The sequence below is a fragment of the Periophthalmus magnuspinnatus genome, chromosome 1 (genome assembly GCF_009829125.3).
Source record: "Periophthalmus magnuspinnatus isolate fPerMag1 chromosome 1, fPerMag1.2.pri, whole genome shotgun sequence".
Taxonomy (NCBI): domain Eukaryota; kingdom Metazoa; phylum Chordata; class Actinopteri; order Gobiiformes; family Gobiidae; genus Periophthalmus; species Periophthalmus magnuspinnatus.
In genome coordinates this window covers 34,522,520-34,534,884 of record NC_047126.1, presented here as the reverse complement: position 1 = coordinate 34,534,884, position 12,365 = coordinate 34,522,520, and the positions used below count along the sequence as shown (strand labels likewise).

General features: G+C 42.3%; 1 protein-coding gene across 1 annotated transcript in view; it reads right to left on the bottom strand.

Annotated features, from left to right (window-relative positions):
- The window catches only part of LOC117392904 (myosin-10-like), a 79,721-nt gene that overhangs the window by 12,569 nt on the left and 54,787 nt on the right, over positions 1-12,365 (bottom strand). The window contains exons 20-27 of the mRNA XM_055224654.1: positions 12,091-12,160; positions 11,832-11,992; positions 11,623-11,731; positions 10,529-10,660; positions 10,250-10,456; positions 8,061-8,198; positions 7,861-7,984; positions 3,656-3,827 (exon numbers count right to left, since the gene is read on the bottom strand). Coding sequence (XP_055080629.1) covers positions 3,656-3,827; positions 7,861-7,984; positions 8,061-8,198; positions 10,250-10,456; positions 10,529-10,660; positions 11,623-11,731; positions 11,832-11,992; positions 12,091-12,160 — 1,113 coding nt within the window. The remainder of the gene's footprint in view (positions 1-3,655; positions 3,828-7,860; positions 7,985-8,060; positions 8,199-10,249; positions 10,457-10,528; positions 10,661-11,622; positions 11,732-11,831; positions 11,993-12,090; positions 12,161-12,365) is intronic.

Genomic DNA, 12,365 nt, shown 5'->3' with positions numbered 1-12,365 from the left:
GAACAGCAACTGAGTTAAGAGTCTCTGAGTTTGTAATTAGCGTCTCGATGTGCAGAGCTGTGACTAAGCTGATGACTTTAGTGTGTGAAATTGGTCAGGCAGGTGTGGATGTTTGCCCCTCTGCACCAACGCCAGCCTATGCCTGCTAACCTTCAAACTTAAATGCAGTTGATAAATAGATTAAAATTCTCCTTGTTGCCAAACCAGGTCTCAGGAGAGTGACCATAGCAGTCCCACAAATCTACACAGAGCAAAGGAATACTGGTTTTATCTTTTATGCCCCTCAATTATCGAACACTCTCATAAACTCAAACTAAACTGTGCAACTCCCTTAGGTGAATGCAAACACACTGTATCTTTCTTATGCTTTCTTATGTACCTGATTTAACTGAAGCCTCGAAGACCACACCTTCAGGAAATATTTTAATATACATTTTCCTATGCATTTTATTAATTGTAAATGTTGTATGTTTTAACTGTGTACTGAGGACTCTTGGAAATGTGATGCAATTTCAGTAGGACTTCCTGATATAATAAAATAAATAAAATACAAACTTAAACAACCTAACGGAGGAAAACATGCGTAAATATGAAAATGCAGTTGATACTGTGCAGCTGTCATCAACGTCCCTGAAGCTGTGGCACTGCTCTGTCTGAAACTCTGTTACTCAAGTTAGAGCTGAACTATTACTACGACTATTACTTTATCAGACTTGTCATACTGATTCTATGTCTTAGGTCTTGGGGGTATTTGTGCTGTTAAACCCTCTCAAGTCCCTCTCAAATAACATTACAGTCACAGCCTAGCTAGCATTAGCCAACAGTTTTTCAGTCAGTCACTCTCACCTTTTTGCTGAAAATCAAACTCCTAAACAGGACCATGAATGCTCAGACATCACAGGCTCCTGAAACGTGCTCTTTAAATACATTTTGTATTTGTATATATATATATTTTTAAATCACTTTTGGCCTCTTTGCCAATATGGGCATTGTGTCACCATGGTAACTGCTGAACATTCTGTCATAAACATACACGCAGAACACCTCCAGCATGACGTCACTGCAGAAAATCAATATGTGTAAATGTGCGGCATAGTTCTCTCCCTGTTCAAAAGATGTAATACCTAAAGACAGCATTGTGTTTTCAACAGTTCCTCCCTTTCTGTGAAATGCCAGCTAGCTTAAAACAACCCTTTATACCATAATGCACAGCCGCAGATAGAGGGCATCAAGCGACACCGATTTGGCTGTAATTTGGCTGGATTTGAGATGAAAGCTGTGAGCATTTCATAACAACAGAGAGAGGGAGGAGAGTGGAGACATCCAAGACGCTCACTACACACTCGAGTGCTGCAGCTGCTGTTAATGTTGAAGAGGTGAGATGCCATTTTTCTGGATCAACTTTACATAACAGTGTTACATAACAGTGTTACACTTTACAAAACACAACTAAATATGTTTAGTTGTGTGTGGAGTCAGTTTTTTATATTACTCAAAACTGACTCCTGTCAGCTTTAAGTCATGTTTAAGTCATGTTATAATGGTGTTACCTCCTGAAAAACATAGTGCTGTGGTTTGTTTCATTTACACATTTGAGTAACACTTTACTCTGTCTACATCTTCAAAGCTCAAAATGCTCTGTTTCACCTTGTGATGTCTTGAAGTGGTGGAATTCAAGTTAACAGATCCTTTTATCTTTAGTTCAGTAGAGATTGGAAATTTCAGGCCTGAAATGATCCAAATGATTCTAGTGAAGTTGTATGGAGTTTAAAAACACAGTGGAGCACTCTCTGTATTACCACATGATGACCTCACAAGCTGTCTACAAAGATATGATATTTAATGTTCAAACTGATAAACTTAATTGTTCTTACGCAAATATTCACTTATTTTCAATTTGATGCCTGCAACACATTCCAATAAAGCTGGGAAAGGGTCAAAAGAAGAAAGGGAATTTGAGGAATGCTTAAAATACACCTGTTTGGAACATTCCACAGGTGAACAGGTTAATTGGAAACAGGTGAGCGTCATGGTTGTTTATAAAAGTAGTATCTCTGAAGGGCTCAGTCATTCACAAGCAAGATTGGGGTGAGGTTCACCACTTTGTGAACAACTGTGTGAGCAAATAGTCCAACAGTCTAAGAACAATGTTTCTCAGCGTACAATTACAAGGAATTTAAGGATTTCATCATCTACCATCTATAATATCATCAAAAGATTCAGAAAATCTGGAGAAATCTCTGCACGTAAGCGGCAAGGCCAAAAACTGCGGTACTGTATTAAAAACTGACATGAATGTGTAAAGGATATTACCACATGGGCTCAGGAACCCTTCAGGAAACCACTGTCAGTTAACGCAGTTCGTCGCTACATCTCCAATTATTACAAGTTAAAACTGTACCACGCAAAGCCAAAGCCATATATCAACAACACCCAGAAACGCCACCGGCTTTTCTAGGCCCGAGCTCACCTGAGATGGACTGACACAAAGTGGAAAAGTGTTTTTTGAAATCATGGACATCATGTCCTGGGAGCCATAGAGGAAAAGGACCATTCAGACTATTATCAGCATAAAGTTCAAAAGCCAGCCTTAGTGATGGTCTGGGGGTGTGTTAGGGCCTTAGTGATGGTATGGGGGGGGGGGGGTGTTAGGGCCCATGGGTAACTTGCACATCTGTGAAGGCACCATTAATGCTGAAAGGTACATCCAGGTTTTGGAGCAACATATGCTGCCATCCAAGCAACATCTTTTTCAGGGACGTCCCTGCTTATTTCAGCAAGACAATGCCAAGCCATATTCTGCATGTGTTACAACAGCCTGGCTTCAGAGTAAAAGAGTAAAGGTACTAGACTGGCCTGCCTGCAGTCCAGACCTGTCTCCCATTGAAAATGTGTGGCACATTATGAAGTGCAAAATACGACAACGGAGACCCCGGACTGCTGAGCAACTGAAGTTGTACATTCAGCAAGAATGGGAGAGGATTCCTCCTGCAAAGCTTCAACAATTACTGTCCTCAGTTCCCAAACGCTTACTGATTGTTGTTAAAAGGAAAGGTGATGTTACCCAGTGGTAAATATGTCCCTGTCCCAGCTTTATTGGAACGTGCTGCAGGCATCAAATTGAAAATGAGTGAATATTTGCATAAAAACAATAAAGTTTATCAGTTTTAACATTAAATATCATGTCTTTGTAGTTTATTCAGTTCTATATAGGTTGAAAAGGAAATATTTGTATTCTGTATTTTTTGAGTTTTACACAGCGTCCCAACTTCATTGGAATTGGGGTTGTGGGCCCTTTAAAACAGTGTAATATGGGCCCTTTAAACTTGACCTAAACCTCTAGACCTCTAGGGTTTTTATATGTGACCCTTAATGAGAAAAGTTAGGACACCCCTGCTCTAGACAGTGTTAAAATAAAGCTCAGATTAAGGTTGAATTTGAGTAACAGAGCTGCAGACAGCACTGCCTAAAGTTAGCATCACACAACAAGGCAATGTTGATGATATCAGTTGCGAAATATCCATTACCAAACTGTAAAACCTTCCGAGGTGACAGTGCCTCCCCCCTGTGAAACCCCTTTAATTTGCTCTAATGTAATTTCTTTTGACTTCTCAAACACTGTTTGGAAACATAATAAATGCTCAGCTTTACAGACCTGGCTAGTAAGGTCTGCAGCTCCTCCTCTTTCTTGGATAGTTGGACCTTCAGCTCGTCAATCTGAGATTGGATCTCTACGATCTGGTCTTGGAGGTCGGTGTTTTCAGCATCTAGTTTACGCTTGGCCTTCTCCAACTCCTGGCGCGTCTTCTCCTCTTTTTTCAAACGCTCTGAAGAAACAGCAAAATAATGATCCGTTTGATTTATTCACAACTTTGTTTAAACAGTAGTACAAGCAGCACATAGTGAGGTCACACACAGGTCAGATAAGACATACACAGGCCAAAGGTCTAACTGCGAACAGCCAAACGACAAGTTTAATGCTAACTGAGTTTAGCTACTTAGGTCAGAACAGTTGATTTAGACCGACATACACAGGCCAAAGGTCTAACTGCGAACAGCCAAACGACAAGTTTAATGCTAACTGAGTTTAGCTACTTAGGTCAGAACAGTTGATTTAGACCATAACAGTACGAGGACCAAATGACAGGTTAAGTTAAGGTGAGATTTTTTCTTGGTGTCTACTGTAAGTTGGCTGATACATTGTTTAATCAGACCTATTCTGCAAACTGGACGTTTCAGAGCTTTTAACCATGTTATAGTTGTTTTCTTCTCATTGACCCTTGCAGTGATTCCGGCATTTGAATAATAGTAAAAGAAAAATTCAAATCTGTAACTGGACAAAGAGTTTTAGAGTGAAAACGTTTGGCTGCTCATCCAAGCCGCTTCTTCAGTTCGTCAGATTACTGCGGGACACTGCCTTATATCCGTCTGACGGTAGGAGCCAACTACTTAGTTTCTGTTTGTTGGCTAGGTTGAAGTGTGAACTGTGCCTGACTCATACTTAGCATAATCGTTCAGGCCCTTAATGGGTGTGCACTCACATCTATTAGCATACTGGCTAGCACTATTTGGTTTCCTTGTTTAGATTCAGGTCTGAGGATGGAGTTACAGTGAGGCAAATAAGTATTTGAACACCCTGTGATTTTTCAAGTTCTCCCACTTAGATGTCTGTGTAGACCCTCAATCGTCCAGGTCTGATCCAAAGCAAACAACAAAGTTAAATCTGTCAACTGGACAAATCTTGTAGGAGTGAAGACGTTTCACTGCTCATCCAAGCCGCTTCTTCAGTTCTGGTCAGAATGCTGGTGGCCACTGCCTTTAAATCTATCTGAGGGGAGGGGCTAACCACACTGAAACTGTAAACATGGAGTAGACTACATTACTTTGTTTATGGCTCAGGGTTTTGTCCTTAGGGTGAACCAATTTTTACCTTAAAGTGTTTGTGGGTTTGAAAAAGACAGGAATGTCATACTGTATGAAGATTCTCTGAAGTTTTTCAGACACACCTGGGTGTGTACTTCAGAGTGTAGTCCACTCCATTCAGAGCGTATTCTACTTCATTCAGTGTAGTGAAGAGTGCAGTGAGCGTTACATTGGAGAAACTAAACAGCTACTCCATAAGAGGATGTACCAACACTGGCGGGAGAGTTCCTCTGGACCCAAGTCCACCGTACATCTCCATCTCAAAGCCAATAACCACTCCTTTGAAGATAGTGAAGTTAGCCAGAGAAAAGAAATGGTTTGAGAGAGGAGTTAAAGAAGCTATTTTTGTTAGGAAAGAGAATCCTTCCTTAAACAGAAATGGGGGCCTGAGACATACTGTCTCCCCCATCTATAACTCCATCCTCAGGCGCAGAACAATGAGAGCAATAGCAGGGTCGTTAAGGGCTGAATAGGGTAGTTTCAGCTGAAACAGGAGACAATAGATGTTTACAGTTTCAGTGTGGTTAGCCCCGTCTAAAACGTCTTCACTCCTACAAGATTTGTCCAGTTGACAGATTTAACTTTGTTGTCTCCCACTTAGAAATCATGGAGGGGTCTGAAATTTTCATCTTAGGTGCATGCCCACTGTGAGACATAATAAAAAAAAAATCTGGAAATCACATTGTATGATTTTTTTTAAATTATGTATTTGTATGTTACTGCTGCAAATAAGTGTTTGAACACCTGAGAAAATCAATGTTAATATTTGGTACAGTAGCCTTTGTTTGCAATTACAGAGGTCAAACGTTTCCTGTAGTTTTTCACCAGGTTGCACACACTGCAGGAGGGATTTTGGCCCACTCCTCCACACAGATCTTCTCTAGATCAGTCAGGTTTCTGGGCTGTCGCTGAGAAACATGGAGTTTGAGCTCCCTCCAAAGATTTTCTATTGAGTTTAGGTCTGGAGACTGGCTAGGCCACTCCAGAACCTTGCTTCTTACGGAGCCACTCCTTGGTTATCCTGGTTGTGTGCTTCCGGTCATTGTCATGTTGGAAGACCCAGCCACGACCCATATTTACTGCTCTAACTGAGGGAAGGAGGTTGTTCCCCAAAATCTCGCAATGGCCCCGGTCATCCTCTCCTTAATACAGTGCAGTCGTCCTGTCCCATGTGCAGAAAAACACCCCCAAACCATGATGCTACCACCCCCATGCTTCACAGTAGGGATGGTGTTCTTTGGATGGTACTCATCATTCTTCTTCCTCCAAACACAGCGAGTAGAATTAAGATCAAAAAGTTATATTTTTACCGGTCAATCTACGTTCCTACCCTCACCTATGGTCATGAGCTCTGGGTAATGACCGAAAGGACAAGATCGCGGATACAAGCGGCCGAAATGGGTTTCCTCCGCAGAGTGGCCGGGCGCACCCTTAGGGATACGGTGAGGAGCTCAGTCACACGGGAGGAGCTCGGAGTAGAGCCGCTGCTCCTACACGTTGAGAGGAGCCAGCTGAGGTGGCTCGGGCATCTGTTCAGGATGCCTCCTGGACGCCTCCCTAGGGAGGTGTTCTGGGCATGTCCCACCGGGAGGAGGCCCCGGGGAAGACCCAGGACACGCTGGACGCTGGAGGGACTATGTCTCTCTGGCCTGGGAACGCCTTGGGATCCCACCGGAGGAGCTGGAGGACGTGTCTGGGGTGAGGGAAGTTTGGGAGTGCCTGCTTAGACTGCTGCCCCCGCGACCCGGCCCCGGATAAGCGGAAGAAAATGGATGGATGAAAGTTATATTTTGGTTTCATCTGACCACATGACTTTCTCCCATGACTCCTCTGAATCATCCAAATGGTCATTGGCAAACTTAAGACGGGCCTGGACATGTGCTGGTTTAAGCAGGGGAACCTTCCGTGCCATGCATGATTTTAAACCATGACGTCATAGTGTATTACTAGCAGTAACCTTGGCAACGGTGGTCCCAGCTCTTTTCAGGTCATTGACCAGCTCCTCCTGTGTAGTTCTGGGTTGATTCCTCACCTTCCATTGAGACCCAAGAGGTGAGATCTTGCATGAAGCCCCAGTCCGAGGGAGATTGTTTAGCTTTTTCCATTTTCTAATAATTGCTCCAACAGTGGATCTTTTTTCACCAAGCTGCTTGGCAATTGCCCCGTAGCCCTTTCCAGCCTTGTGGAGGTCTACAATTTTGTCTCTTGTGCATTTTGACAGTTCTTTGGTCTTGGCCATGTTAGTAGTTGGAGTCTTACTGATTGTATGGGGTGGACAGGTGTATTTATGCAGCTAACAACCTCAAAGAGGTGCTTCTAATTTAGGATAATAAGAGGAGTGGAGGTGGACTTTTTAAAGGTGGACTAACAGGTCTTTGAGGGGCAGAATTCTAGCTGATAGACAGGTGTTCAAATACTTATTTACAGCAGTAACATACAAATAAATTATAAAAAAAAAATCATAAAATGTGATTTCCAGATTTTTGTTTCAGATTATGTCTCTCACAGTGGACATGCACCTAAGATGAAAACTTCAGACCCCTCCATGATTTCCATGATGAAGTGGGAGAACTTGCAAAATCACAGGGTGTTCAAATACTTATTTGCCTCACTGTATAAACAGAAGATAGATTATGTCTAATCTAATTTTCAAAGGAGGATTGTTTTTCCTAACAAAAACTGCTTCTTTAACTCTCCTCTCTGAGACTTCTTCTCAAACTGAAGAAGCAGCTTGGATGAGCAGCAAAATACGCTTAAACTCTTTGTCCAGTGACCGATCTGAATATTTCTTTTACTATGGATCAGACCTGGGCGACTGAAGGATTACACACATGTTTGAGTAATTTTTAATCGCTTATTTTCAAGACGTGTAAATTATAACATCATGACCTCCGGGTGTCAGAGATCATAACTTTAGGTCTGATTCTAGTATCGTACCCTCCAAATCAATCATCATCATTTCTTGCTTGTTTTTGATTTTGCTGAGGTTCTTGGCCTTTTCCTCTTCTTCTGTGAGTTGGGATGTGGTTTCAGAAATCCTGTCCTCCAACAACTTTTTCTCCTAAAACACACAAAAAAAGTTTTAGTGTAAATAAAAAAACAAAATCCCACTAAACACGATGATAATTCACAGAAACCTTGAGAAACTTGGAGTTTTGATCTTCAAGCAGCAGGATATCTTCCTCCATCTTTTTAATCTTGGCCTCAGCGGTGACTTTGTCTAGCTGTAGTTTCTGCCGAGCCGCCTCCTCCTCGTCGAGCTGCTCCTCCAGGTCCTGCAAACACAATTACACACACATTTACCTTACTCACACATTTACACATGCATGTTTACATTACACACACACCCATTTACATTACACACACGTTTACATTACACACATGTTTACATTACGCACACACACATACATTTACACATACACAAGTACATTACCCAAACACAGAAACATTCGTCGTAACAGCTTTAATACTCACACACACTTACTTTACTCGCACATGCATGTTTACATTACACACACATTACCCATACACATATACATTTACACACACACGTTTACATTACAGACACACATTTACTCATATGTTTACCTTACCAACGCACATTTACACATAAACGTTTACATTACACACACATTTACATTATACGGGCACACACACACATTTACATTACGCACCCACGCATAACACATTTACACATACACAATTACATTACACACGCAAACATCCCGTTTGTCCCGTTTGTGATTTTATTTGATTATTTTTATCCACAGTCATTTTATTTTGGCCGATGACGTCATTGAAGGGACAAAGAGCCAGGAAAGACTGAACAGACAACACTTTTAACACTCAAAAGATACAAATGCATTTTGACTCTGTTCTGTGATGACAACAGCAGCTTTGTTAAGGGGAGACGCTACAGGGAAAACCTTTTCAGTTTTATGGTCAGTTTGGTCTCTTGTTATTCACACTTTCATATGGAAACAACAAAACTGTCCACCCTGCACTGAAAGATGTTTAATATTTAATGTAATCAACCTTCTTCCATAGAGTTATATGGGACAGTGTAACATCAAAGATCCTTTTCTCAAAATGCATTTTTCTTATGGGAATAAGGACAAAAGGATCAGCTCTTAAAGTAGCATCTACACATTACAATCTTGGACTGAACAAGATTTAGAAAAAATTTGCATATCCATCCATTTTCTTCCGCTTATCCGGGCCGGGTCAGGGGGGCAGCAGTCTAAGCAGGGACTCACAGACTTCCCTCACCCCGGACACGTCCTCCAGCTCCTCCGGTGGGATCCCAAGGCGTTCCCAGGCCAGCTGAGAGACATAGTCCCTCCATCGTGTCCTGGGGCTTCCCTGGGGCCTCCTCCCGGTGGGACATGCCCGGAACACCTCCCTAGGGAGGTGTCCAGGAGGCATCCTGAACAGATGCCCGAGCCACCTCAACTGGTTCCTCTCGACGTGTAGGAGCAGTGGCTCTACACCGAGCTCCTCACCCTATCACTAAGGGTGTGCCCAGCCACTCCACGGAGGAAATTCATTTTGGCCACTTGTATCTGTGATCTTGTCCTTTCAATCATTACCCAAAGCTCATGACCATAGGTGAGGGTAGGAACGTAGATTGACCGGTAAATCAAGAGCTTTGCCTTCCGGCCAAGCTCCTTCTTTATCACAATGGGCCGATACAGTGACCGCATCACTGCAGACGCTGCACCGATCCGCTTGTCAATCTCACGCTTCATCCTTCCCTCACTCGCAAACAAGATCTCGAGATACTTGAAATCCTCTACTTGAGGCAGAGACTTACCCCCCCCCCCCCCCGGAGAGGGCAAGAAGAAGAAGAAAAAAAAAAAAAAAATATGAGCATAAAGATTTTTTTTTTTATCTAGTTCCAAGTCTGATTTATTCAAGTTTTAACAAAAAAAAAATTAGGCAAAATTTGAATTTTTAGGAAAATTTTCAGTCAGATCTAGTTTACTCAAGTACCCTGTGTATTTTAGGATCTAATATGTCAGCTAAAAGAAGCTAGAAACTTAAACGCCTTATTTTTATGTCAAAAGATGAATTAATGAAAAACTTGTAATGTTTTTTTTCTTTCTTGCATTTATATAAGTAAACGATAAAAGAAGTTTCAAATTGATACCTCTAACTTTTTTTTCCTTTTTAACCTGAGGAAGCAGCTTGGATGAGCAGTCTTCACTCAGCTCAACTCACACAATTTTTGTCCAGTGACAGATTTTAATTTTTCTTTTCCTCACCTGCAGAGTCTCGCCTTGTCAGCATCTGTCCGTATCTGGCCATCGTTTTATGAAAGACTCACCTGTATGTGCGCCTGCATCTTCTTTTTCTCGTTCTGAAGGCTCTGGTTCCTCTCCTCTTCCTCCTCCACACGAGACTCCAGGTCATGTAGGATTTCTTCAAGCTCTTGCTTTCTTGACGCCAGCCGCGCTCTCATCTCCTCAGCCTCTGCAAACAGCTCCGTCTCGGCTTGGAGCTGCTCGGCCAGGATGTTTTTCTCCTCCATGAGCTAAAAAAAACCAAAAATGTTGATGAAGCTCGTTTCTTTTGGCCCAAAAGCTGCAGTGTGTTTGGGACTCACCTGTTGGTATTTCCTCTCTGTCTCCACCAGTTCGTTCTCCACCCTGAGCTGTCGTTCTTTCACTTTGAGTAGCTCCTCGTCTTTGGCCTGCAGCTCCTCCTCCTGCCTGGTCACCTGCAGAAGAGGCTTTACCTGTGCAAAAAATAGATACAGTTAATAGCAACACCGACTTGGCATTCATGGGAGGTCACAACATTCTAAAGGGAGTGTTTTTGTTTAATGTGGAGATGGAGAGCTGTTTTTTAACATCAAATCACAAATGTTTTGACCTAATATTTCTGTAATTACTTGCGATATTAAAACGAAACAAAAATGGCATTTGCTGAATTTCAGCATTCAATTTCAGATTCATTTAAATCAGACCTATTCTAGAAACTGGACTTTTCAGATCTTTATCCATGTTCTAGTCGTTTCTTCTCATTGAGCCTCTGATGTTGTATTTGGAGTGATTCGTGTTTGAGTAATCGTTAATTGACTATCTTCAAGACGCCATTTTGCCGATCTAACCCCGTTTTCACCTCCACTGTTACACGCCCACTGTGACGTAGGCACCCACTGTGACGTACACACCCACTGTGACGCACTTCCTTCTCCAGTTCTATTTTCTTAATCAGTGATACTTGTACAATTCGGCAGCGTCGCATTATCATTTTGGTACAAATGAAAAAGAATGGGCTGTTCGCTAGTGTGATATGCAGCTATCCATAGGGGGCGCCGACAGTATGCGGCACTTTGTTGTGATGATGTTTACGGCAATGTCAGCATTGGGCACCGCAGTTTTCTAGCCGCAGTTTTCTAGCCGCAGTTTTCTAGCAGCAGACTTTTATTAAGTCGTTTTAGATGAATATTGTGATTTAAAACACGTAAATTAAAACATAATGATTCACAAGTGACAGAGATGAGAACCCTAGAGACACAAGCATAATAGGGCTGATTCAAGTTTGTCAACCCAATACGTATTTTATGTTCAACCTTGTACATTTTTTTAATTTAAAAGACAGTGAAATGCCCATATAAACAGGTAAACAGGTCACTGCCCTCCATCTGAGCCCACACCACTGACAAAACATGCTGCTGAAGGTTCAAGCCCTGACCTTAGTGAAGAGCCTCCACCACTGCCAGTGTCGTAGCTTTAAGTAGGCTGCACAGTTCCTCTGCAGAACCTTCAATGCGCTCAACTGCTGCTGTTTTTTAGCAAAGGCCCTGAAGACGAGACGGGGTCATTACAGCTCACAGACTATATTAAAACTCTTTTAAACAGAAGAAAACGGGGGAAAATGGACCATGTAAATGTGGGACTCACTTGCGTGCCAAATACCCACGGCACGCAGACTGGAAGTAGATGATTATGTCTGTGATCTTCAGGTCCCTTTCCTCCTCCAGGTGAGCCAACACGCCCGTTCTGAAGAAAATCTTACTCTGGCCGATGCGGTACAGGTTTGGGTCCAGCTCCAAGGCTTGGATCTAAAATTATGAACAGCGATATGTTAAAAGCAGTACATAAACAAGAATGTATAACGTTTTATACATTCTACCCCCGTTTTATTAAGAGGGATACGCACCATTCTCTCACACGCCTGCTTTCCGTCCATAAAACCCTTGGGAATTGCATTTGGTGTCAGTATCTCGTATCTGCCAACACATCGTTGATAATGTTTAAAACATCATTTTCCTGTTTCTCTTGTAAGAGGTCGAGACTACGGAGCTCTCCTCTCTCTAACATGAAACAACAGACTGATCCAAACATGTTCAACAGGAGTGTGAAACTGTGGTTGAAGTCAGTCCAGAGCTGCTCACAGAATGTTTGAAATGTGCCCTGTGTCTGTCTTAGGTCATG